General features: G+C 47.9%; 1 protein-coding gene across 4 annotated transcripts in view; it reads left to right on the forward strand.

The window, feature by feature from the left end:
* Positions 1-9,518: 9,518 nt before the first annotated feature.
* The window catches only part of SLC6A20 (solute carrier family 6 member 20), a gene marked incomplete at both ends in the record, with an annotated part of 45,516 nt that continues 27,150 nt past the window's right edge, over positions 9,519-27,884 (forward strand). For 3 of the 4 annotated variants that reach the window (XM_081287636.1, XM_081287637.1, XM_081287638.1), the window contains 2 exons: positions 9,519-9,643; positions 26,876-27,012. In XM_081287636.1, the coding sequence (XP_081143762.1) occupies positions 9,519-9,643; positions 26,876-27,012 (262 nt within the window). The remainder of the gene's footprint in view (positions 9,644-26,875; positions 27,013-27,884) is intronic. The other variant, XM_081287639.1, reaches the window with a different exon arrangement.

Raw genomic sequence — 27,884 nt, forward strand, 5'->3', positions numbered from 1 at the left:
AGGTCCCTGCCGTGATGTTCTGGAGGCTGATTAAGATGCGTTATGTTTATTATTATTATTTTATCCTATAGAGAATTCACTGGGCTTCATGCATCAGTGGGTGGGAAATGATGAGCTCTTAATGCTTTAAATACTACTATATCCCCGTACCTCATTCTTCTTCTTAAAGTTCTAGGTAAACATACATTAGATTTTATTGTCCCACATTTCTTTTTTTTTTTTTAAGAGAGAGAGGGGGACAGAGAGAGAGAGAGAGAGAATTTTTTAAATATTTATTTATTTATTTTAGTTCTCAGTGGACACAACATCTTTGTTTGTATGTGGTGCTGAGGATCGAACCCGGGCAGCACGCATGCCAGGCTAGCGCGCTACCGCTTGAGCCACATCCCCAGCCCCACATTTCTTATCTATTTGGTTCATTTTGGCTCTTTTTTTTTTTTTGTACTGGGGATTGAATTCAGGGGCATTTGACCACTGAGCCACACCTCCAGCCCTATTTGGTATTTTATTTAGAGACAGGGTCTCACTGAGTTGCTTAGCACCTCACTTTTGCTGAGGCTGGCTTTGAACTAGAGATCCTCCTGTCTCAGCCTCCCGAGCCGCTGGGATTACAGGCGCACACCACCACACCCAGCATCTTATTTATATATATCTTATCTTCTTTCTTTTTTTTTTTTTTGTCTCTTCATCTCTTGTGCAGTATGCCAGATCATCTTTCCTGACCTATCTTTAAGTCCATCTCATCTCTCTTTAGCTCTGTCTAGTCTGCTTTTAAACACATCGACTGAGTTTTAAAATTCCATTATTGCATATTTCACCTCTAGAAGTTCCATTTGGTTCTTTTTATGATAATCTGCCTTACCCGTTTTCATTCCCTATTCTTTGTGTGTTCTGCTTTATCTGCCAGCAATGAGAGAGGGGTTCAGAAATCTCCATCATGATGGAAGAAATTCCAGGTTCTCCTTGTAGTCCCATCAAATTTTTTTCTTGTTTTTTTTGAAGCGATTTTAGTAATTGTGTTGATTATGCAGATATTGTATCTTTCTTGTGATAAATGTTCTTTCCATTGCTAATGACACTATGTGGTTTAAAGTCTGTCTTGTCTGATGTGCAATACAGCCATTCCTAGCTTTATTTTGAGTAGCATTCTCCTGGTACATCTTTTTTTTTTTTTTTGTAATTTTGCTATACATTTTCCTGTGATCTGATGGTTAGTAAATACCTCTTTATGAATAGCATGTAGGTATTTCTGATTTTAAAATCCCAGTCATTATGGTCTCTGACTTTCATATATGGTCCACTTAACTTGTCCAAATTTACTATTATTACTAATAGCATTTGGATTTCCATCTTCTGTCGTACTTTATGCTATTTGTCCTGAATTTTTAATAAATTTCCCCCTTTTTTTTCCTTTATCAGACTATGCAAGAATATAAAGCAACTAGAAATCTTAGGCTGTCATGGAAATATTGATACACACATATATAAATTCATATATTTATATGTATACATACCTATTCTCACACACACACACACACACACACACACACACACACACATATATATATATATATACATATATATGAATTGATACAACCAACATAGAGACCATCTCCTGACATACCGTGGTTCAGCCTTCCCATCCAGAGAAACGCTAGCGTGTGTGTACCAGGACACATGTACCAGGATGTTTCTAGCAACATTCTCCACGCTGGGCTAAAAATTGTAAATGACCCAAATGTCCATCAGTAATAAAATGCACAAATAATATACAAATATAGTCACATAGGCAATATAATAGCGTGGCAAGAAAAAGCTGTCACTACATTACGAACTTAGACAAAACAAACAAGACATCATGTGAGACAGAAGAAGTCAGACACGGAAGAACAACCACGGTATTTTTTCCGCAGTATACAATGTGAACATGTGATATGAAGTATGAACACTCGAATGCAGGTGCGAGGCCCGGAGGCTGAGGGGGCGGCGAGGATTTTCTTGAGCTGAGGAAAAGCCTTCATTTGAGATAGAGATGGATTTTTCAGTGCAGTTTTCTGTAAAGATATTATATTTCATTTTGAAAAGAAAAAATAGTGGTTAATATATTAAGATCATTTTCCAAATTTCCTCATGCACTAACAAACCATCTGGGGCCAAGTCATCTAGTCTGTTTAGGACTCGCTGTGTATTGATCCTGGTCTGGGTCTGCAGACATGCAGGGGAGGTGGTCAGCACACACAGTTTTGGCTGGGAAGAAGGGTCCTTCCATCACAACAGAGGGAACAGACAAGAAAAAAAAAGGGAAGGTCGTATGTCCTGGTGTATGTGACAGAATGGGTTCCTGATAAGTTAGGTCTCAGCGCCACATCACTCCTTCAGAGGCAGGGAGCGAATGGTGTGATGAGAAACCGGGGTAAGGAATATGGCCACACCTTTGGATAAAGATTGGTGGTAAGATCCAGAAGATTCTAGAACATGCTGTTAGTGGAACCTGGGAAGGAAGGTGTGGGGTATGTGTGTGTCAGGAGTGTGGGGGGTGGTCTCAGCAGTGCCGGGAAGAGAAGGCTAACTGATGGGGGAGATGCCAAAGCCCCAGGGGAGGGTTGAGGCCCAAGCTCAGGGCAACTCGTGGGGAGAGGGCCAGCGTGAGGCAAGTTCCCCTGGGCTATCTGTGGGCTCGTGGGACCTCTGTTAAGTCATCAGTGAGATGAGGGATGTGGGAGGAAAGGTTTGAGGCACACAGAGAAGGTCTGGAACCTTCTCCCAGGGCCACAGACAGCATCGAACCAGAGATGGATCTTGGAGGAGCGAGCAACAGCAAGACCCTGCCGAGCTCTCGCACCTGTGCTTCAAATAGGCCATCGCAGGCAGCTTTCAGCGGTTCCCCAGGATCTCCTAGCAGCAGCCTAGAGAGCCCAGAAATCCTGGAGTTTAAGTGGCATGCGAAACAGCGGAGGGAGCCAGAGGACAAAGGTAGGGGGGAGGGAGCTGAGTGGAACTGGCCAACCATGAGGTCCAGGCCAGAAAGGGTGGCACTAGGAAAATAGGGAGGGAGGTCCAGAGTCAGGGGCCCGTGGACAGAGGGCAGATTCTGGGGCATCGGAGACAGAAAGGCAGCTGGAGGAGCAGGGGTAGGGTCAGTCGGAAGAGAGCTCTGGTGTGTCTCATGCTCCAGGAGAAGGAGCTTCAGGGCTTGGAGGCACCTTCGAGCATATGTAGTCTCCCTGCTCCAGGATGGGGAGCCACAGCCCTGGGCAAGCCCTGGATGCCCCGCTCAGCATTCTGAGAGACAGAGAACGACAGGACAACATGCAGGACATGGCTTTATCCCAAGCAGCTGCACATGCTCCAAGCCCAAGAGAGGAAAGTCCATGAAAGGAACCGTCACTGGATCCCTCCCCCTGACCCCACACCTTGGGGCTGTCCAAAGGAACTCCTGGGTGGATGGCAGTGCTCTGTGTCTGCCCTGTCCCACACAGCAGCCATTGGCCACATATGGCTTTCATGCTCCTGGAATGTGGCTGGTGTGACCGAGGAACCGAACACTAAGGATGGCGTTTATTCCTTTCAATTAAAGTTAAGTAACCACATGTGGTGAATGTGGTGCACAGAGAACTCCACATCCTCTTCTCTACAACAAAGGAATGGGCTCAGATAGGGGTTTCTGGTATATTGGAGACCCTAACTCTATGCCAAATAAAATTCCATACAGAAACACAAAGGCACCACGGTGGGCTACTCTATAGGAGGCTCTGTACCAGCCCTGTCCAAGCCCTGGGCACAATCCCGTGGATGCTTCTGAGAATTCCAGGGCTGTGTGGGCAGAGTCTGTAGGCAAGACCCATGGAGGACAGAGCGTGGCTTAAGGAGGCACCAGCGAGACCTTTAAAAATGTTTACGGTGGGTGGATGCATCTTAAAATGCATTCGAAAAACACTAGCTTTTCATGTATGGTAAGGATATAAAACTTCCTTCTCAGATGTATTTATGTGAACAAGTGAATTCATTTAAAAGGAAATGATTAAAAATCGGTACATTTGGTTCACAAACATGTCAAAAATGGCAAACATGGCAGGAGCGTGGGAGGGATAGATGGGTCTGACTCCGGATTGGGGCATCCTCTGGGAGCTTGTGGGAAACACAGAACCCATGGAACCAGGAACTGTGTTTTCACAAGATTCCCAGGGACTGCTGGGCACACTGAGGCTTCAGAAGCACTGCTCCACCGGGCCACGCCCAGGTCCTGGGCTGAGGCCAGAAGCTCCATAGCAGCCAAGAGAACCCTAGGTCTCAGGGAGAAGGGATGGGACACTCGCAGCTCCTTCACACCACACACCCATCCACACCACACACACGCACACACACACACACACACACACACACACACATATACCAGGACACACACTGAACCAACAACACACCCATGCACACACACAAATGCACACCATACTTACACTCATGCACACAGTGCACATACAGAGAAACTGCATATGTACACATACACATCCATACACCCACATATGCACCCACACATGCCTGCACATGTACACACTGCACACAAATGAGTACACACATTTGTGCATACTCACAAGTACACATACAGCACACATATATGTATACACATGTGCATATACACAAATGCACATATCACCAATGCACACACACACCGTGCACACACATGTGCATGCATTTATGCCTGCACATATAGGTGCATGCATGCACAGCCCTTAGGAAGGTGCTTCTCTAGGCTCTTGGGAGGACTCTCCTCCTTCCCACCTGAGCTGGGTCAGTCCCTCAGCATTTCCTCTATAGAGCCTCCTCCTGCTGGTTTCCAAACTCCTGTTTGCACTGTGTGTCTCTCTGTGTGAGCAGGTACCTTGGGTCATGGGGAAGGGGACAGTCATGATCCAGGTTTTGGCTTGAGTTCCAGAGCCTAGCAGCCTCCTGGGACATAGCCCACGTACAATAAAGACTTCAACGGACCAAAGAAAGGTTCTGCAATGCAGACGTCTGAGGGTGGTGGGAGCTGTGAACAACGAGCATGAACTTCACTGCACCCAGGGCTCAGTCAGCAGCAGAGTTTTTATTTCTCCATTAATTCTTGAGACTCAACCACATACCTGGCACTAGGGGGAAAAGATTGTTTAGGCAGGCTCCAGCCACAGCCCTGAGGGCACAGGTACAATGAATGCACTCTTCATGACAACACAGCACTGTAAGCCTTAGACCAGGCCAGGCTTGGGGGCACAGAGTGGCAGCAATGCATTCTGGCTGGGGATGGGGTGCAGGTGCTTCCAAAAACGGGTCATATTTCATCAGGTTGGAGAAGAACAGAGAGGATTTCTTCCCGGGCTGAGGGGCTGCTCAGAGATAAATAATGCACAGCATTTTCCTGAAAGTGAAAATTCGAGCTTCTGGAACCCAGGTGTGCAAGGGTCAAATTCCTCAAGGCCCAATAAAAAAAAAAAATCCTCAGGCCCTCACAAAGAAAGCAAAGGAGTTTGGACTTTATCTTGTGGATAACTGGGAGCCCCGGATGGTTAAATAAGAATGGAATCACCAGGATAAGCAAATGATTGAAAGCTGTGTGACCTTCGTAGTTGGTGGGGTAGGAATCTGGAACCCTGACACAGGTCGAGTGGCTCACACCCATGCAACTATATCAGGGCCGTGCCCTCCTTCTCCACCTGTGGCAGAAATCAGATAACACAGACATGCTCACCTGCTATCCTGCAGGGCATCTTGTCCTGATTGACATGGGGCACGTGGCAGGCTCTCCTGAACTGCTCTTGCAGATCCCTTGGTGCATACAGGGTAGGGCTCAGCTAGGCTGAAAACCGTACTGTCCTGGGGCTCCAGCCACCAAGGAGAGCGGAACCCCCTCCCCTGCTCCAAACTCCCTCCACCGCCTTCATGGGGTGCTGGCGCTGTCTCCTTCAGGCTCCTGAGAGCTGACCAGAAATTTTTCAGACATTTTGCAAGCTGGTTATTAAACAGCCATTATTAGGAACTGAGTTCTATAAAAATAGTTATTGCATACATCTTTTAAAATAGAGGTCATAAATATTCAAAGAAACATTGCTCAGAGGTAATAAATGCCATTTTCTAATATTTACTATACCCTTAGCTATGCTTTCAAGGCTATCTATGTCCACTGTAGCTGCATGGTGTAAATTCATTTTACACACACACACACACAAACACACATTAGTTGTAGATGGACATGATACCTTTATTTTATTTATTTATTTTTATGTGGTACTAAGGTGCCAATGTCTTGGCTGGGCACAAGATCATGAGCCACCACACAGCTTTATCGATTCAAACAGCAATTCTTTATTCCTGAACTCACACCGGCCTCTACACACGTTCTAGGGAAATCCCAGTTCTGCTGCCGCCCAATTCATCTACTCCACGAGGCTTTTTTCCAATACTTTCTGAATCTCACGAGAACTCAACGGGAACTCAGGCAGCAGGAACGCCCTATTCCCAGCAGCAATAATCTTCAACCTCGAACTTCCCTAAAACCCATATTGTCTTAAACTGGGAACGCCTTAAACTTGTCTTAAACCAGGAACGCCTTAAACCCAAGGAGCGGGATACTTCCTCAAACTGCAGGATACACCCTAATCCTGGATCCACCCTCGTCCTTGAGCAGGTCACCTTTCTCAAACACACATGCAATGTCACAGCGAATTTCCAAGGCAAGTCCATTTAACATGGGGTACGCTGGCAAGGAAATTTCGATGCATCATTCCTACTTGGCAATGGCCCTCAACACTAAGGATCGAACCCAGTGCCTCACACGTACTGGGTGAGTGTTCTATCACTGAGCCACAACCCCAGCCCCTGTAAATTCATTTATAATGATGCATTAGTGCACATCTCTCTCCAACTCCATGATTAATGACATCTCATCGGTGGTTCAGAATTGGCCTTTGTGGGAGTATTTACACCACAGAAATCGACAAATATACAAATCAGAGCTTTTTCTGGAGAGATCAGGGTAAAACACTCTCCAGCCCACATTCGATCTCACCCGGTGGAAGCCCACCCACCCACTCTTCTGTTACTAAATTGGCAGATTCTTTTCCTACTCAGTCCTGTTTGCAAATAAGCAAACAGTACCGGGAGCAGATGGGAAATTTTAGTCAATGGCCAAAGAACAAAGAAGAAGAGCTCATATTCTATTGGTACCTTCTCTGGAGTCTGGGTGTTCACTAGCAATGAGTGACAAGGGGGTGTGGTCTGCATGCTATTATCAGAGTTTCTCATAGGAAGGGGAGGAGATCCAGGGATCGGGGTGCCATCTCTTTTCTCTAGCTTGGGCATGGCCAGATCTGTCATGGCACCAGTGGGTGTGTTTTATATCATTATAATGAGATGTAATCAGCCAAAGTTTTCTGGAGTGTCAACATGGCATCTGAACTCTGTGGTAGGGAGTAGGGTGTATATGATAACTTGACAGTGGGTAACTGGGAGCAGGTGGTTATCAGTCTCCAGCTTTCACTTCTACAAGCAAGCAGCATCTGTAAGGAAACAGAGCTGATAGAACAACAGGTGATTAACAACTTGGAGCTCAGGAGGGTGACACTTCCTTTCCACACAGGCAGCCCCATCAGTGCCTCTGGCCTTGTCAGATTGGAGCAAGGTGACCTGAGCGACTCCCTCATTTGCAAGCACTGGGTCCTGTTGTGGAGTTATCTGGGTGATTCTTTGTGCTGCCCAAACCAGCACCCCCTCCAACACACTGGACGGACTCCCAGGGAGCGTGCCTGTAATGAATGGAAGGAGGTGAGATCCCTGCGGTAGGGAATTAAACAGGGGCCTGGCCTCTGCCAAGCCAACAAATTTCAAGTAGCCCATGTTCCAGGGGATAGACAACTGTGTCGGGCATCTCTCTGAGTTCTTGAATGTCCCTGTATAGTGAGGAATCCTCTGGGAAAACTCACTTATGAGAACAAGAACATGTAAGCAGATAACTCAAGGCAGCAAACTGATTAGACGACATCAAAAACAGAACAAGTGTGGGTGTGAGGATGCCCAGTGACCCAAACCAATGAACGTGTACCACCACTGTGGAAAGCAGTGGGGCCCGTATCACCAGAGCTGAACATGTACCTACCCTAAGCCCCCAAGTCCCAAGGGTAAGTGCATCCATCCACCAAAATATGTTAGGATGCTCTTCACAGTCTCATTGTGATAGCCCCTAAATGGAATGATACACACAAATATCTGCATAGTCTCTTCTACTGCACTGTGGGTCCTCCTCCTCCTCTTTTTGGAGGTAAAAGTTCCAGAATAGTTTGTCTGGGGAAGCCTCCACCAGGACCATTCCCCGCCCCGACCAGCAGGCAGGCACCAGAAGAATTTCAAAGGTCTAAGAAACCTCCAACAGCATTGACTGCATTTTGGTTTTAAGGAAGAGTTCACTAACAGCTCTGCTTTTCGCTTTTAAATTTCACTTGTTTATTTAGCATTTTCTTATCTCTTACTGTGTAACAGGCATAGTTCAAAGTGTGCTGTCATCTCATTTGCTGGGTTAGCTAGTCTTTGGTTATCTAGCCTCCTGGGCACTTACAATAATAATGGCTTTTTTTTTTTTATTGAGCTCTTACTATATGCCAGCAATAAGCCCTCAATTAATTCTCACGTGAGCCCTCCCTTGGTGGGGTATGTTTGTTCCCACTATTGGGGAGGAAACAGAAGTTCAGAGGAGTCAAATGACTTGCCAAGATTTCACAGCAAGTCCGTGGTGGAACTTCGATACTAATCAAGATCCTATTTTAACACAAAGTGCAGGCGTAGTCCATGTCATGTCGGGTGACCCACTGCACCTAAGCCACCTTGTGGGTCTGGTCCCGACTTGGCCTAAGAAATCAGAATTCCAGGTCCCTGTTCTGGCCTGGACAGTGGAGTTTCCCACAGCAATACTTCAAAGCCTGATTCCATCCCCGCCCACCCATAGGTGCAGAGCCCAGCTGTACAGTGGATAGAGCTACCCTGGGCGCTGGAGAGGGGATGGTCCCTGCGGGAAGGTCACGGCTCCTCCTCCGCGGAACCACTACCCGTTTGCTTTGCCTTAGTGGTCTTCCCTGGGTCTCTCTCTTGGTCTCGCACATGCACTCGGTCCAACCTATGAAACTGCCCCCGCTGTGGGTCAAGGACCCTTGAAAATGTTCCATCCAGTCCAACGTAAGCGTCTCCCTTCCCCAGAAAGCCAGCTCCAGGAGGGCTGGGATGTGTGTGGGTCACAGGCTTGTCCGCGACCAGGCCTGACACCCAGGGGGCACTCGATCAAAAAGGGGCAAGGGGCCGAGGGACCCCATCGGGAGCTCTTTTTACCGCCCCGCGCCCACCACCCCGGGAGCTTCCCCAGCGCGGCGGCCCGGCGGGTGGGGCTCGCCGTCAGCCACTACCAGCCTCGCCCTCCGCGGGCACCGTTAATAAGATTAGCAATTAAAAGCCAAGAGCCGAGAGCGCCGCGGCTGGGGCAGCGGGGCCAGTGGAGTCGCGCCATGGAGAAGGTGCGGCCGCAATGGGGCCACCAGCGGCAGTTCGTGTTGGCTTGCATCTCCTATGCCGTGGGCCTGGGCAATGTGTGGCGCTTCCCCTACCTGTGCCAGCTGTACGGCGGAGGTGAGTGCGCCCAGCCGGTGCGCGGGGCGCTGGGCTGCGCGCGGGAGGCGCGGGAGGCGCGGGGCTGCACCCGGCTAGGAGCCAGCGCGCCTAGGCTCGGAGCGCGACCGATCGCTCAGCCCGCAGCCACAGAGCCAGGTGGTCCCGGAACCCCCGACCCCACCCCGAGTCCACCCAGAGCAGAGCTCCCAATCGGTCCGCTGCATCTGCAGCAGGGGAAGAGCCAAGGCGCGGGAAGCTGCTCTCTCCCCTGGGAGAAGGAGAGGCGGCCTCCCGACGTGGCTTCTTAGAAACCTGAAGTGTACGAGTGAAACTAAGGACAAAATTACAAGTTTCACATCTGAAACTGAAGTCCCTTGCACAGCAGGATTGATACCCAGGACTCAGGTTAATTTCCAGCTATTTCTTTAACTTCTTCTTTATTTCTTTAAATTTTATTTTTTTGGCACGGGGATTGAACCCAAGGGCGCTTTACCACCGAGCCACATTCCTTGCCCTTTTTATTTTCAAGAAGTTGCTGAGGCTGATCTTGAACTTGTGATCCTCCTGCCTCGCCTTCTGAGTTGCTGGGATTACAGGTGTGCAGCCCTCTCAACCGGCTTCTTTCACATCTTTCATGAAAAGATTAGTTTGGGGAGGGGAGAATGGTTTGGTTTGGAACCATGAGGCAGGAAAGGCAGATCATTCCCTATCTGGATTTTGTGGATTGTTTTTGACAAATATTTCCTATGAACCGTTGCCGCAGCTCAGGGGACAGCCAGCATCACCTCATGCCACCTGGGAGGTTTGGCAAGAGGGATTCAAGTGGCACCATTTAAAGACTTCTTTCCTCAGTGGTTCTTTTTCTAACATTCTACCTAAAGGAAATACTCACAGTTCTCACAGAAGGTAGAAAACAGGATGGCCACCACCTTTGGATAAGATTAAACTTTAGAAACTTCCTAAGCCCACGACTATGGAGCATTCACCAGTGGTGTTCTTGGCAGCCTTAAAGTGGCCTGTTTATAAACTTTTATCTATGTTTTCATCGTGTATTAAAGTGGAGGGAGTGGAAGTCAGAGTCAAAACTTTATAAAACGGATATAAATTTTTAAACAATTATGTTTAAAATAGGCAGAGAAAAGGGAATGGGGAAAATGTGCCAATGTATTATCAGGAGTTTATCTTTTTGTTTCTCTTTCCCCCACCCCCCTCTCTGTGTCTTCTATAATCAGCATAAAAGACAATGAAAGATGTTAGATCCAAGTATTTACACAAAATTTGACCCATTTAAGACCAAGTCCTAAATACTGCTCCCTCCTCCCATCACCTCTCCCCCCCAGCTCAAAAATAGCTCAGCAAAAGTTAATCCATAGAGATTTTTTTTTTCATATTCTCAATTCTGGATCCTTTTCAAAATTTGAAATGCATGAACACCCCATAATTATGTGAAGGGCAGTTGCTGCCATATGCCCCCTCATCTTCCTCACTGACTTTGGAAGGGAGACTTTCATACAGTTCTGGGCTCAGCATACCAGCCTTTATCCTGGGTACCAACACCTAATTTTCAGGCTAATCGAGTCTCAATGTCACATGACTGCTTAATTCCATCACCTAAATAGTCTGCAGGTAGGCATGTTATGGCAAGATTGCAATAAATCACCGACTAGATCTTAAAGCAGGAGACAGAACCTTTATTCACGAGCTGGCAGGCCAAGGGGTAGGCTGCAAGTCTACACCCTTTGACCTCCTCGCGGGGTTTGAGTCTACCTTTTATAGTCCAAAACCATATTAATTGTAAGTGGCTGTTGCTATGATTCCAAACCATAAACAAAGGTCATGAGATCTAAAATCATAAGCAGACGGGGAAGTGGGTCAAAACGACCCTAGTTGAGTACAAGTTAAAGAATGGTGGCTAACATCTAGACAATCATTCTCTGCCAGGGTACATTGTCCAAGAAAAATGGGAATCAAAGACAGAACATTTTTACATTGAATTACAAGAATTGTCATTTTGTGTTGCCAAACATGATATGGGTTCAGAGGCGGAGTGATCCCATGGGAGAAGCATTTTTTAATGTGCCATCGAGTCTCAGGGTAACATGGAGTCTGTTCAGTCATTGCCCATATAGCCTGGTCCATAACAGGCATAGGTGGGCTGGGTGGTTCTGAAGTCAACTATGTATCCAGGAGTTGCTAGGGAAACCTCAAGACCTTGGAGCCCAGAAAGAACAATAAGAGGAAATCTTGGGCCTGGTGCAGAGGACACTTAGGCTGGATGGGTGGTTCCAGATGGCTGGGGGCTGGGTGGCAGATAGATTGGTGGGTGGGCAGGTGAATGGATGGGCCATAGGTCAGGTGGATGACGAGTGTCTACAGAATAAAGAGCAAATTCAAACTCATCTTGGCACAATAGTCACTTGACCACCTAACAACTCCCCTGTATTTCCACCTCATTTCTTGCCACTCATCTTCTGCAAAACTTCACCCCCAGTTCTTCTGAACAGCTCTTTGTCAACAAGGGCCAACTTCTCTGCCTCCACTCTTTGCACAAGATAGATTCTTCCCCTGGGGTGCTCTTGTCAGCCTGGCTGCTCTTTGTGACCCTCCCCACTACTTGTCTGGCCAAGGTAGCAGTTGGTCAGAAGCAGAGACATCCTAGGTTTCTCTGTCTCCCCATTCACCCAGCCTCATGGTGGATGGGGCTGGAGGAGGCACCCAATAAATACTTGCTGAATGAATGAATGAGGTCTGTGAAGAAAAGCTGTGAGGCGGAATACTGGTGGTTTCTGCTGCACAATAGTCACCTATGAATACGTGATTTACGTTGCCCCAAACCCAGGCAGTTTACAAACCCATTCTTGACCTGGATGTGAAGGGTGAACAAGCCACATCACAAAAATACTCCTCCTTCCCCCCGGAGCTGCAAACACCCCCAACAAATGAAGGGCTTTGTTTATAAGCCCCAATCCCCCCAGCTGTGCCAAAATGCCTCCCAGAAGCAAGCAGATTAGGGTCTGCACTCCTTTCCATGGGCCAAGGAGGTGATCCCTTTCTGCTCTCCAGGCCAGGCCTGGCACGAGGAATGTTAATTCTGAACATTACATTCCAGGTACTGGTCTTCTCTGTACAGCTCTGGCCGCTGGTGCCAGAAATAAAAATAAGCAGTCGAAGGAACGTCACCAAATCCCTTTTTGAGAAGATCAGCAGGTCTGGGGCCACCATGTCAAAGTCTAAGGCAGTGATTATGCTGGAAGAAACCAGGGAGGCAGTGTGCCAAGTACTAACCTATGGGGACAAACAAACCCACGAGTCACTTTATGTAAACGTGTGCATGGAAGAAATGCAGAGAAACAAGAGCAGGAAATATAGATTTTTATTCCCTCTTAAACTTTCTTTATATGCTTTTTGAACATCACAGAGGTGGGCATCGGATGGCACCTGACCACACCCTGGGAAAGTACACTCTCAGATTTGATGTTCCACTTCCCTCCCCTCAAAGCCTCTACTCCTCTCTGGGCAGGAAGTGAGCTCTTCCAGGCCCCCCCTTTATCTCTGCTAACCCCAAACTGCTTAAAGCATCACATCTCCAACAGATCCCTTCCTCCTCCCAGAGCTTCATGCCCAGAGACCTGCAGGGAGAGCAGGATTCAGTACTTCTAACAAGCTCCTTGTGAGGCTGCCACTTGGTCCATGGACCACTCTTTGCAGAAAGGGTCAGGGTAGCTCATGTGTCCCCAGATCACCAGCCGCTGGGGGCCTGGTGATCTAATTCATAGCATTTGCTGATGATCATGGTATAAATATTTCCACCACAGCTGGTTCCAAACTACCACCATATTGTCCCACTGTGCAGGGCTGGGAAGAGGTGGGGACAGTTGGCTCTTGTGAGCTGGTCTGGGCCATCCCCTTTACCACTTGAGCCAGGTGCCATGGAGACCACTGCTCACACCCTGGGGCTGATCCACAGCACATCAGTTCCAGGAATGGGCCAGGCAACCACTCGAGTGCTCACCTATGACCTGTGTATATGTTGGTGTATCCAGGTGCATTCAGGATGAGACTCGCTGTGTCTACAGTTCTCTGGGAGGGACAGAAGCTGGGTGTCAGAGGTCATAAGTTGTCAACACCTACGATTTGCAAAGCAAGTTTTGACATGCCAGGCACCGCAGTGTGGCTATCTCCTGCGCACCCCAGTGTTTCCAGAACCAGTCCTGATTGGTTGGTTTCCAGAACCCCTCCAGTGGGCTCCTGCCTCACGCCAAGTGTAGTGTGGCGCATTCCCTGCAGCTGTGTAGTCGGCAGAGCGCTGCCACGGTCGGTCCCGTCCCTCTAGTTACAGACGGGAAACAAGTTCAGAGAAGAAAAGTTTGCTTGGTGGGAAGTAGCTGGGGCTCGAGCCACCTTTGTGCCCAAGCTGGGGCCATCTCCCCAGCACCCTGCAGCTTCTCTGATACAGGACAAGAGCACTGTGTCAGATGTCACCGCCTTCTTCTAGGACCCTCGAGACAGGGGGCTTCCTCCCATGGTTTTGACATGACCTTTGACCATGAAGGCACCTGGACACTGGAGGGGGCATGGCCAAGAGCCTGCAAGTCCACAGTGTCCTCCTGTGATCCCTTGTCCTTCTGGACCAGTGTCCTCTCTACTTCTGCTCAATATGCTCCAAAACGTGTGATGTCCTCCTTTGGACCAGTGCACCCCACACACCTTGCCCTCTCCAGGAAATCTCCTCCCCAAAGAAAAAGCAACCTCTTCTGTGCAGCCCCCAGGCTAAGCCTCAGTCCTGAGCCGTGACTGTGGGTCTGAAGTGTAGCCCCCACAGTGGGGAGGAGGAGCAACCAGCAGAACATAGCATCTGCCTGTTCTGATGAATGGAGAAGCCTCCATTCATCTGCATGTTTGCATCATTAGGACCTGGAAAACCTAGGGGTGCCTGTGTCCCACCTCCAGAAACCTGATTGGGTGGCTCTCAGGCAGGGCCTGAACTTTAGGAGTTTTTAAAATTCCCCAGGGTATTTGGCTGTGCAGCCCAAATTAAGAGCCACCCTCTGCTGGGCGAGGTGGTGCAGGCCTGTAATCCCAGCACCTCAGGAGGCTGAGACAGGAGGATCTCGAGTTCAAAGCTAGCCTCAGCAACTTAGCAAGGTCCTGGCAACTTGGCGCACCTCATCCCATCTCAAAAATAAAATATAAAAAGGGCTCAGGATGTGGCTCAGTGGTTAAGCACCCCTGAGTGCAATCCCCAGTACCTAAAGATGAAAAAACAAAAGCAACAACAACAAACAAACAAACACCACTATCTTATGCCCTTTTATGAACAGGAAGAGGCAGACAATAATTAAAACTAAACAATATTGGCATTCTAGGCACTGAATTGAAGTCATTCAGTAAATACAAACAGGGACAGCAGGCAGTGGGGGACTTCTTGAAGATGGTTTTATTACCCTGGGGGCAGGAAAGGGCAAGTATTAGAACCATTCCTTCACCCCAGAGCAGGCCGAGCTAGGAAGGGCAATTCAGAGGCTCTGTTGAAACAACTGGAGAAGGACCAACTGCCCCCAGGGAATTCAGAAAGCCATGGGGCAATGGAGTCTGAGGCTCAGCTCAACAACTAGATGTGAAAACACCGCAGGCAGCAGAAACCACGCATGCAAAAGCACAGAAGTGCGTGCATTTGAGGGGAACGGCCAGAGACCCTGGGAGGCCATGATAGATGCAGCGAGGGCTGGGGGCTGGGGCAGGGCTGGACAATGGCCAGAGAGGTGCTGGAGGCGAGGAGGGGGTCAGCATGTCCCCCAAGGGCCTTGATTAAGGAGCTGAGCTGGAGAACTTGACTCTGAAGGTAAAGCCAGGGTTTGGGGCAGCCACTGATAGAGCTGTGGTTTACAGATGCCAGGATGCAGGCCAGGCTGGAGCTGGGTAGCAAGCAGAGTGAGGATGCTGCTAGAGCCGATGGGCATGGAGAGGGGGAAGAGGCTGGACAGGAAATCTAGAGGTTTCCAACCAGGGCAGATCCATAAGGATGACTTTTAATTTTTTTTTTACCTGATCTTTTGTTATTCACAAAACATTGAGTGGGTTTGAGTCTCAATGGGAAACTTTTGGGAGTGGAAGGAGGTGAATGAGGAGAAGGAGGCACTGGGAAGGACTGTCACACTGGGTAGAGCAGTATGTCTCCAAGGGGGGCCTGGCCCAGCAGCTTCAGTGTCACTCGGGACGCGCTTTGTCAAGTAGACCCATGTCCATATACAGCCGCTCACCCCCACAGAGAAAAACTCAGGTTAAAGAATCCAAGTGGTGGTTTTTTATTGAGCACAAAGTTATGTAAGTGGAGAAGATTTACAAAGATTTTGGAAGCCTCAGTTAACTTCCCCCAAAAAGTGGTTTTTCTATGTCTTTGTGGGCCTCAAAGGAGACAGCACAATGGGAGGGCTCACAGAGACAAATGTCACACATTGAGGGGACAGCTGTCACAGAGAGGGGTCTCTCTTCCAGTGAGATTCTTAGGTTTAGCTAATAGATGAGGTAATGCTATGATAATTAGAAAAATAATAATAACATGCTCTAGAATAACTGATTGTACTTGTCTGGGGGTTATAAATGTGATAGATAAGTTCATGGTCGAGATTCTGGGAAATGCAGATATGTGCAAAGACTAAAATACAAAATCACCTGAAATTCCACCATCCAGAGGTAACAGCAGTTAACATATTTTCCTTTAAAATATTAGAACCACATTTTTTTACTATCATTTGATGTTTGTATTCAAAATAAACCAATTGGCCAGTGCAGTGGCACATACCTGTAAGGTGAGGCAGAGGGATCACAAGTTCAAAGCCAGTCTTAGCAACTTAGCAAGGCCCTAAGCAACTTAGTGAGGCTCTGTCTCAAAATAAAAAGGGCTTGGGATGTGGCTCAGTTATTAACCCCCCCCCCCCGCCCCCGGTTCAATCCCTAGTACCAAATTTTTAAAAAATAAATAAATAAAATGAAATTAACCTATTGCAATTACTTTAAAGTCTTGTCATATATGTTGAAAATATTAATTTAAATAGCTTCATAACATCCCATTCACAGAGGCTTCATGATGTATTTAACTATCCCCCAGTTGTAGAACTTTAGGTGGTGTAAAGTTAGCTCTGTTATAACCTAATGGTCATTGTCTTTCTAGTGGAAGAGTTTGATCCATTTATATTTATTATCAGGTTATGTTCACTGCCATTTCTCATCATGTTTTGTTCTGCCTGCAGTTTGCTTTTTGCGGGCGTTGTGTTTTTTCTTTTTTTTTTTTTATCTTTTACAATATAAAGTATATTTTGCTTCTTAAGTCCTATTTTTATTCTACTAGTAGTTACATTTTTAAAAAAGAGGAGCATTTATTTTCTCTATCCGTATTAAGAATAAAATGTTATCTGAGAAAGTTGAAAAATTGTAACCTGCTTAGTCTGTTTTCTGTTGCTATAATGGAACACCACAGACCAACTTAGAGAGACAAGAGGTCAGTTTGGCTCATGGTTCTGGAGGCTGGGAATTTCAGGAACATGGCACCTGCATCTGCTTGGCATTTGTGCTGTGTCATCTTGTGCTATGTCACAACAAAACACGGGGCCTTGGTGCTAGAGAGTAAGTACCAGAGGAAGCATGAAATCATAACAAAGCCACTACCTCAACCCAAGAATTCCTTAGTTCATTAATCCAGAGCCCTCACAACCCAGTCACCTCCAAGGATCCCACCTCCGAATACCATTAAAAACTTTGGAATTCAGTTTCCAACACATGAAATTTGGGGAGCACGTTCACCCCATAGCACACACTTTCACTTCTTCTTTCTTTCCTTACCCACACCCACTTATTAAATTTTATTGACTTAAATCTGAGATTTCAGACACGTGAAGATGATTATTTTACTATTAATAGGTTGCTGCTTCTTACTTAGGAATTCCGTTTTCCTTTTGCATTTACAATGAAATTAACTATTATTTCAGACTTCACTCTGTTCCGTCTATCAACTGCCACTTGGTTCTTTCACGGCACAACTCCTTAACTCGGTTTTTCCCTTTTATCCAACTCTCTGGTTTACCAGCAAGTAAATATTTCAGGAATAATAAATAGGTGGATCACTTTCTGAGTGTGTCCGAGAATATCTTTCCTTTGTCACCCCATGACTGGCCTACAATCTTTTTTTTTTAAGATGGACACAATATCTTTATTCATTTTTATGAGGTGCTAAGGATTGAACCCCGTGTCTCACAGACACGAGGCAAGTGTTCTACCGCTGAGCTACAGCCCCAGCCCTGCCTATAATCTTTATTACTCAAAAAAATGTAGAGAAGCTTCTTTATTGTCTTCAGCTTTTTGGTTCCGAGGAGGAAGGAAACTCTGCAGCCAGGTTTAAATTTATTCATTCTTAGGTATTCTGGATACCTAAAATATTATAGAAGTTTATATGATCTCATAATCTCCCCCCAAGTTCCAGGCAATGTGCATGTATTAGACATGTTCTCACCAGCCCTTTCTAGGACGGTGAGCCCTGGCCTTGCACTCACCCAGGTAAACCCTGGTGGAGTTGGTGACTGTGCCTGTTCCAGGGCAGAGTCTGCAGTGTTCTTGCCTCCTCAGGTCCTGAGCTAGAGCAGGTGCTGTTGGCTATGTCTCTTCTCTGTTCTTAGTATTTCACTGGACGATTTCTTAACATTGTAGATTTCCTCCACTTATTGCCACGTGGGGCTTGACATCCAGCCATCAAGGTTTGTTTTCTTGCTTTCTTTTTCTTTTTTTTTCCATCCTCTGAAAACCCTTTGTCTTCTTAACCTGGTCTGTTTCACTGCTGCCTGGTGTTGTCCCGGAAACATGTCTTTCTTTCCTTTCTTCTACTTCTCAGAGCAAATCTATTTCAGAGGAAGACGAGCTCTGTCACACTCCAGGGGTGCTTCTATTTCGACATACAGTGTCTTATCATAGGTCCAAAGGTTGCTTTCATGAGAGTTCATACTTTCAGAGGGAGGTGTTAGCCATGACGGCCTTGCCAGTATTCCTCTTATCTACTATAGACACAAAGTCATGTTAGTGGTTAAAATAGTGATACTGTGAATTAAAAAAAAAAAAACACACACACACAGTTTTTAGCACCATAATGTACCTCACCAGATCTTTCTAGTGTTATTCCCTGGTAACAGCCTCATGATCTGTCCGCCCCAGTAGAACCACCACTGTCAACAAATGTTTATTGAGCACTTACTGTGTGCTGGTCATTCATTAGGATAGAACTCTGCAGTAAGTCAGGTAGACCCCATGCCTAACCTCAGTGAGCTGTTTCGGGGTTTGGGAAGGGTGAGCAGACCAGGAGACACTCAGTGTGTGGGCAAGGACCTCAACGGCAGGGGCTGTGATCCCAGAGAGGGGAGTCTTTAGTTTTAGGCAGTTGGGAAAGGTTCCTACAGGAAGTGACGGGTGTGAAAGACCCGGTGAGACCTGAAGGAGACCTTCCGGCAGTCCTCAAATATTCCCTGGGCTCCAGTTCCCTGCCCTGTGCTGCTCAGGGCCAGGCAGGGAGCGTGAGCTTCCACACTAGTCTGGAGGCAGACACCAGGCAAACGATGTGATTATTGAGTTTCAACCCAGGTAACTGCTCAGCAGGACAGTCAAGCAGGGCTAGGGATCAGAGGGCATGGGGGCCAAATCACCCTTTGACAGTCAGCAGAGTAACTGGACAAAAATGTGAGCATAAGACAGTTGTTAGTCTCAAAATGTCTCCTACAAGGGACTTTCTTGTTTCAAGCCAGAGAAACCTCACGGACAGCACCCTACCCAAATGAGTCAACTCAATAGCACCAAGAAGAGAGCAAATTCATCTTGTGGCTCTGGACATGCACACAAGATCACCTCAGTGTTTCTTCCAAAATCCAAAGTGCAACATATTCCATAAAGAACTGGTTGGTCAGCTTCCAAAACGCTAAGGTCACACTGGACAGTCTAGGGAGACCTTGCAACCAGAGGCCACATGTGATTGAGAGTGGCGTTCTACACCAGAATGAAAGACATCAGTGGGTAGTTGGTAAAATCTCAACAAAGTTTGTAGATTAAATAAGATGACTTGTCAGCGTTAATTTCCTGATTTGGCTCATTGCACTAAGTTCATGTAAGAGAATCTTGTTTTTAAGAAATAAGTGATAACATGACCCCAGGGGCACTGGTGGCCCGTCCTCCCCCCACATTAACACAGAACCTGGTTTGTTTCACTATGCGTCTGGCCAAGTGCAGCACAACGACTACACAGAAAAGATGGACAAGATAGGACATGACATTTAATGACTAAATTCAAACTAGAATTAGCCAATGGCTGAATTTGAGCAGAGCTTTGCTTTGAGGTAGAGGGTTCTCGGTGGATTCAGTCAGAGTTGCTGGCCTGCATGGCAGAGATCTTTGGCACAGAACTGACCTGAAATAAGAGATTCACATTTGAGGCTGGTGCCCAGGGGGCTGTCTCCACTGGCATGCCACCAAGCGGCCGCACCAAGCTGACTTGTGTTTCCAAGGACACCCTTATGTTGCCTTTCAACACTCAACCTTGGAGCAGATGCAGATACAGGTGGAAAAGGAAGAAGAGTGAGGCCATCAAGGGATGGTACTGGGGCCCCTGGTGTGGGCGGGTCCACAGTGTGCTGTCCCCGATGCTCGACCATGCAGTGTGCTCCCTACTAACCTGGAGCTTGGATGCACAGCAGAGATCTGTGTCCACCCCTGGTACCAAGGGGGTGCCCTGGTCACTGAGCAGCCAGCAGGTGATGAGGAGGGGTTCTCTATCCAGAACCCCTGGTGTATCATTTCCACTCCACCACTCCTGGTACTGACATCCAGCTTTTGAATAGAATGACATCTCACTTAGCAGATGTGTTCACCAAAGATGTGAGGTCACTCGATGGGCACCTACAAGTGGCTGTGTCATTAACACCTGTGACTGGATCAAGGGCTCTGGCCACCAGGCAGGGTGCATGCAGGTTTAGCTTTTGAGAAGGATATAGTTGAGGTTCTGGATCTCAAGGCACACTGTACAATGAGCTGACATGGGACCCACCACATTGTGTATGCTCTGTGCTGCTCCCTAGGGCTGGGTGGGGGTGTGGTAAAGCATGCTAAGGACTTCAGGTGGGAATGCAGGGATAATTGTATCCATGACTATTTCTATGGATTCTGATGCTATTCTATCTGTATGGCTTCAATGTCAGATTTTTCAGATGTGAAAATCTATTATGGTTTAGATTTGGTGTCCCCCAAAAGCTCGCATGTGAGACAATGCAAGGTTTGGAGGAGAAATGATTGGGTGATAGCCTTAACCTAGTCCGTGCATTAATTTCTGATGGGATAAACTGAGTTGTAACTGAAGGCCAGGGTTGGCTGGAGGAAGCAGTTCACTGGGGGCATGCTATAGGGTACATATTATTTGGCAAGTGGAGTCTCTCTTCTCCTTCTCTCTCACTCTGCTTTCTGATCATCACGGGAGCTGCTTCCCTCTGCCACACTCTTCTGCCATGATGTTCAGCCTCACTTGAGCCCCGAGGAATGGAGCCTGCTGTCTGAGACCTCTGACACCATGAGCTCCCCAAATAAACTTTTCCTCCGAAAATTGTTCTGGTCAGATCCTTCACAGCAGCGAAAAAGCTGACTAAACCTAACCCTAACCCTAACCCTAACCCCAACCCTAACCCCTCATCCCAGACTCCTTTGGGCTTGTCTCAGGAAGACGTCAGCTCAAGATAGGACCTGTCACCCCTGGCCGAGACGTGGTGCACCACCTGCTGACCGTCAGCCCAGCTGAGGGTACAGAGGAGAACCTTCTGGGACACGTGTGGCTGGCTTCATGGTGGAGCAGAGGTGTTTACTGTCCTGTCTCGGGTCCCTGGCCCATGCCTAAGGACTTTCTTCTCACTGTGGATATCCGGTCCAGAGATCTCAAGTAGAAATCAGGAAGAAGTCTTGCTTTCTGGGGCTTTGAAGTCTTCTGGCCATCACTAAAGACAGATGGGCTGAGATATAAGTATCTACTGAGGCCAGCTAACCAGGAAAAAAACATATATTTTACCTCTTAAAACAGATGGTAGCAACTGAACTCTTCTAATATTAAACCAAAAGGAGAACCATGAAAATATGATAGTTTTCTTAGATCATCTAAGATGTCACTGCAAATTCTCTTAAAATCCTGTAGAATTCCATTTCTTTCACTTTGCTACAATATGGATCTTTTTTTTTTTTTAACATTTTTTAGTTGTCCATGGACCTTTAAGTTATTTATTCATATGCCATGCTGAAAATCAAACCCAGTGCCTCACACATGCTAGGCATCTTCCCCTGGGCCACCACCCCAGCCCCAATATGGATCTTTTCAAATCCCCACTTTATATTATCTCATTCACCCAGGATGAGAGTGTCAATTTAGAGAGGATCCTTCTAATAAAAGTTCAAACTATTAAAAAATTCAAAAATATTTTACCATAGCATTTAAAAAATACATGCTGAGATATTAAAAAGTAAAAAGGGGGGAGAGTAGTGATTTAAAACAACTACAGTTACTCAGTGCAGTGGAGCATACCTGTAATCACAGCAGCTCAGGAGGCTGAGGCAGGAGGATCACAAGTTCAAGGCCAGCCTCAGCAACTTAGTGAGGCCCCAAACAACTTAGCAAGACCCTATCTCTAAATAAAAACTTAAAAGGGCTCAGGGTGTGGCTCAGTGGTTGAGCACTCTGAGTTCAATCCCTGGTACTAAAACAAACAACAACAAAAGAACCAAGCATGAGTATAATGAATCACTCCTCATGGGTCTCCTGAGCAGCTCCTCCACTGCCTGCCTGGGGCCTTCTCATGCAACTACACACACCTGGCAGTTGGCACAGTAGGTGGGGGCCTGAGGTTCTCCTGCACGTTCCTGTTGACCTTAGAAACCTGGAAGGGCCTCTTAATATGATAGACGCAGGACCATGCTCCAAGTCCCAAGGCTTGGACTCTAGAGCCAATGACATCCTTTCCCCACTACATTCTACTGCACAAAGTCCCAAGTTCAGCCCAGATTTATGGGGTGGGAATTAGACCCCACTTTCAGGAGCTCTAAGAATGGGTGGCCATATTTAATCTACCAAGCGCGCCCCATCAGGATACACAGGAACAAACGCACCCCTGCAGGCCCCGTCTGCGGCTTTCTAACACCATAGACTCCTTGAGCAGATCCAGCATCAGAATTTCTACATCAAAGGAGCATGAGAGCAGTTCAGTTGGAAGAGGGTTGGTTAGTAGACTTATTTTCAAAGTGATTATGAAACAAAATTTTCTTTTATTGAGATATGTTTATGTGCAGCAGATCCGCCTTCTTGGGGTGTCAGTTCTATGCTGTCACATGATAAGCGTATGCTTCACCTCACCAAACTGCTGTCCAGAGTGACTGCACCATTTGACATTCCCACCAGCAACGTGTGGGACTTTCTCCAAAACCTCTCCAGCACTTAGTTTTGACAGTATTTTTAAATTGTAGCCATTTTAATAAGTGTGGGGTGTCTCTTTGTCAAGGTTTGAATTTGCATTTTCCTAATGAACTCCAGGGATGAGCATCATTTGATATGCTAATTTGCCATTTATAGATTTTACTGTGTTTTGAACGTGCCCCAGGCCCCAAAGTCCACAGATTGGAAACTTAATCCCCAGTACAATAGTATTGAAAGGCAGGACCTTCAACAGCTGTTAGATCCCAAGGGGCAGAGACCTCACAAATGAATGAATGTTATTATCACTGAAGTGGGTTTATTTGTTTATTTGTGTGGTTTGGTTCTGGGGATTGAACCCAGGGGCACTTAACCACTGAGCCCTATTCCAACCATTTTTTGTTCTTTGAGACAGGGTCTCACTAAGTTGCTTAGGGTCTCTCTATGTTGCTGAGGCTGGCTTTGAATTTATGATCCTCCTGCCTCAGCCTCCCCAGCCTGGAATGGGTTTGTTATCAACGTGAGCTCCACACCCTCTTGATGGCTCTTGCCCTCTCACATATGCCACCAGGGCTGGTAAGAACCCGTCACAGATATGACACTGACTTCACATCCTCCAGAACCATGAGCCAAAGAATTTACGTTCCTTACAGTTGACTCAGTCTCAGCTGTCCTGGGATCCAGCTTCAGAGGACTGAGAGACATATTCTTCAGTGAAATTTCTGTTGAACATTTTTTTTACTTTTTCAAGTGGGTGCTTTGTTTTTTTTTTTTTGTTGTTGAGTTTTGAAAATCCTTCCTATACACTTGACACCAAGCTTTCTCAGCTGTATATTTTGCAAATATTTTTTTCCCTCATCGGTAGCTTGTCCATTTGTTCTCTTAAGTATCTTTCATGGAGCAGGAGCAGTGAAGACCAATTTATCAGCATATTGTTTTCCCGAGAAGGGGCTTTTGCGGTGGTATCTAAGACATCTTTGCATAAAGATTTTCTCCTTTTCTCCTTGGAGTTTTATAGCTTTTAGTTGTGCATACAAGTCTATGATCCTTTGTCAGATTTTTTCATATAAACTGTGAAATGTGGGTTGAGGTGTACGTTCCACACAGATGTTCGATTGTCCTAGGATCATTTGTTGACAAAAGGACTTCAGGACACATTTCCCTGAATTGGTTGTTTGTGGAAAGTTAGGGGGAAAGAGAGAAATGATTGACAGGTAGGGCGACATGCCCTCACGTTTCCACCTGGGCACGGAGCCTTGGAATTCCACCTGACCCAGGGCCGTGGACAGTCGGGCTGTGTTCCAGAGGCAAGCTGTCCCGTGAACCTTGCCAGATGTGGTTACTGTTTGACACTTTGGGAGAGAATACGATTTTTGTGTGTGTGTGCTGGGGATGGAACCCGGGGCCTCACACCTGCCAGGCAAGTGCTCTGTCCCTGAGCCACACCCCCAGTCTAAGCTTATTTTATAAACTCCGAGGGATGGACACAGCCCATCCTGGCTCATGGGTAGAAGCCACTGATAACCTCAGACACCCAGAGAAACCTGGTGGAATGTCAAAGCATGTCTCTGAGGACAGGAAGGGACAGGCCTGGAGGATTCTCCTAGGGGTGTCCTGAAATGAGCTGTAGTTGCCGAGGCCCCTGCACACAGAGGAAGAGCCGGACACTCTTCAAGCCTCCTTGCAGGCTCTAGCTCTCCCCTGCACTACACCCGCGATCCCTCTGGGGTGGACCAATGACCACATGGCTTCTGGTCCTAGCATTGTACTTCTGGGATCTGTAGCCCCAGGCATAAGACCAAGCAAGTGGTCCGGGCTGCAATCCTCAGCTCTGTTGGGGATGGCAGAAAACTGGACACAGCCTGAGGGCCCACGATTGAGTGAATGCGTCCTGGGCCGAATGCGTCCGTAGCTGGGTAAGGGTGATGCAGAGATCCCCTGGGGTCTGGAGAGGGCTTGTGAACACCTGCTGGTGAGAAGCCAGGGTACAGCCAGTGCTCATGAACCATGGAAGCATTTTTTAACTACTGGATTTTTATGTAAGAATACATACTTCCGCAGGGCGCAGTGACACATGCCTGTAGCCCCAGCAGCATGGGAGGCTGAGGCCGGAGGATGGAAAGTTCGAAGCCAGCCTCAGCAACTTAGGGAGGCCCTAAGCATCTCAGTGAGACCCTGTCTCAAAACAAGTGGCAGGGGGTGGGGAGGGGGTGGTGGCGCTCAGGATGTGGCTCGATGGTTAAGTCCCCTGGGTTAAATCCCCAGTACTACAAAAAAATAAAAAGGATATATATCTATCTTCTTGTTTATCTTAACACCTGGGTCATCAGTTCCTTCTGTAACCAGCTCATAATCCCCACAGCTCTAGTGTCAGGGTTTTATTTTAACCAAAAACCCCGCTTTCCTCTCTTTGGACTTTTCTTGGGTCCCCAGTCAAGGAGCCAGGAACTGGAGAGGGATGGTTGAGGGCTCCTGGGGTAGGTTGGGGGACCACTCCTCTCCAGGGCAGGTGGGGGCCCTTCTACAGGTGGCCTGCCTCTGTGCCTGGTCTGGTGGGGTGGGGTACCACAGCCCCCTCCCACTCCCCAGCTCCTCCCATCACCAAGGGCACTTATCTGCAATGACTCCAAAGGAACCCGTGGGTGTGAGGTTCTTATGAGTCACAGTTCCCTCTACTAAAATGAAATTTGGGGCGGAAGGCACTGTTCAAACCAATACACCCAGAAATGCTCCGTAAAAGGAGAGGTGGCCTAGAGCTTTGTCCACTGGGCAGCCATCTCTGACATATCAGGCCTGGAGAAATATTCTGTGCCCCTGGGCAATGAGAGGGCAACTGAAACCCCTCTGCCCAGGTGAGCCCTCCAGGGTGGGAAACGGGGCTGCTAATCTCCCATCCCATCCATGCCCAGGCAGAGTGCGTGCCCCACCTCACCCGGGCACCACCAGGGCTATGCGCAGGCCCCAAGGAAGTGAGAAGAGGGAGACAGCTAGGTGGACGGGCTCAGGGGGGAGTGTTCAAAAAGTGCAGCGACTCAGTGTCCTGGCTCTGATCAACCCTTAGTTGCTGAAATAGAAGATGGAAGGGGGTTCTGGAAGAGGAGTTGAAGGGGACACTCAAGGAGCATGGGATGGAGGCAGCTTTCTTCCCTGGGTGGGGACACTTAGAGATTTTGACAACTGATATGTCTGCATGTCTTCCATGGATGAGTAGAAAGAAAAAGAGGATGGATGGATAGATGGATGGGTGAGTGGGTGGATGGATGGATGGATGTGTGGATGGGTGGATGGATGGGTGGAGTGATGGGTGGATGGATGGGTGTACTGATGGGTGGATGTGTGAATGGATGGATGGATGAATGAGTGGATGGATGGGTGTATGTGTGGGTGGATGGAAGGATGCATGTGTGGATGGGTGGGTGGGTGGGTGGATGGATGGATGGATGGATGTGTGGCTGGTGGGCTAGATGGATGAATGTGTGGCTGGGTGGGTGGGTGGGTGGATAGATATGTGGCTGGGTGGTTAGACAAATGGACAGATGGATGGGTGATGGGAGAGAGGAAGGAAAATGGATGGATGATGATGGATGAGTGAGAGGGACAGGTGAGGGGTGGACATGTGGAGTGGTGGGAGCCAGGCAGGCAGAAGATGGCAGACGGAGAGGAAAGATACAAGGCAGAAGGATGCAAGGGCAAGTGGGAGGATGAGGGAATGGCATTTGCACAGGTGGTGGAGAAAGGCCATCTGCAGTGCTGGCCTGGCCCTCAGCTCTGGGTGCCTGCAGGTAGCTTCCTGGTCCCCTACCTCATCATGCTCTTCGTGGAGGGAATGCCACTCTTGTACATGGAGCTGGCCGTGGGGCAGCGCATGCGGCAGGGCAGCATCGGTGCCTGGAGGACCATCAGCCCCTACCTCAGCGGTGTCGGTATGTGAGGCCCTCTCCAGCCCCCTTCCACCTTTCAGTCCCCTGGGAACACAGGGGTGGGGTGGGAATCCATCAGCAAGCATGGGGCCCCAGAGAAAGCCCTTGACAGGAGGGACTGACAGCCAGGAGGGGCTGAGAGGGGCTGGGATTCTGACCCACAGGGCAGCACCCTGGGAAACTGATAGCACGTGGCTTCTCCTTTCTGGGCCTCTGCTCGGAAATATGTACCAGGGAAGCAGCTGCCCAGCACAGGGGCTCTAACTCCAGCCCAGCCAGCAACCATTCAGAAAATGCACATAGCTGTTCCCTGCTAATTCACAGCTCTCTCTTACTGAGCACCTACTTTGTGCTGGGTGCTGCCTACAAGATACAAGCTCATGAGCTTATTTAACCTTCATTGCACCCCTGAGAGGTTGCTGGAGGAGGTGCTATTAACGTTTGCAACTGAGACACACATGGAGAGCAAGGCTGCTGCTTCAAACCACGTCTTTCCCCGGTTGCCTGAGCTGGTATCCCCAGCACCTGCTCTGCACAACCCAGGAAAGCAGGGTGACTCCTGGCAGAAGTGAGGAGGGAGTCAGCTTGACAGGACCTGATCTCAGACCCAGAAGAGCCACGTGTCCAGTGGCCTCTTAAGTCATCTCCAGACCCTAAACGCCTCCTCACCTTGAAAGGCTGTTCATTTTTAACACAGCGTGTGGTTTTACCGTCTGCCTGGGTCAGCAGTCACAGAGGCAGCGTGAGCTCTGTCACAGGAAAGACGGTCACTGTGCATGTCACTCTGGGGTGCTGGAACCCGTTGAGCGCCCAGCATCCCAAGGGTAGCCGGAGGTGGGGATCGCTGCCCTGCAGCTTGCTGATACTGGCAGCTT

The sequence above is a fragment of the Spermophilus citellus genome (genome assembly GCF_964194105.1).
Source record: "Spermophilus citellus genome assembly, chromosome: 3".
Classification (NCBI taxonomy): domain Eukaryota; kingdom Metazoa; phylum Chordata; class Mammalia; order Rodentia; family Sciuridae; genus Spermophilus; species Spermophilus citellus.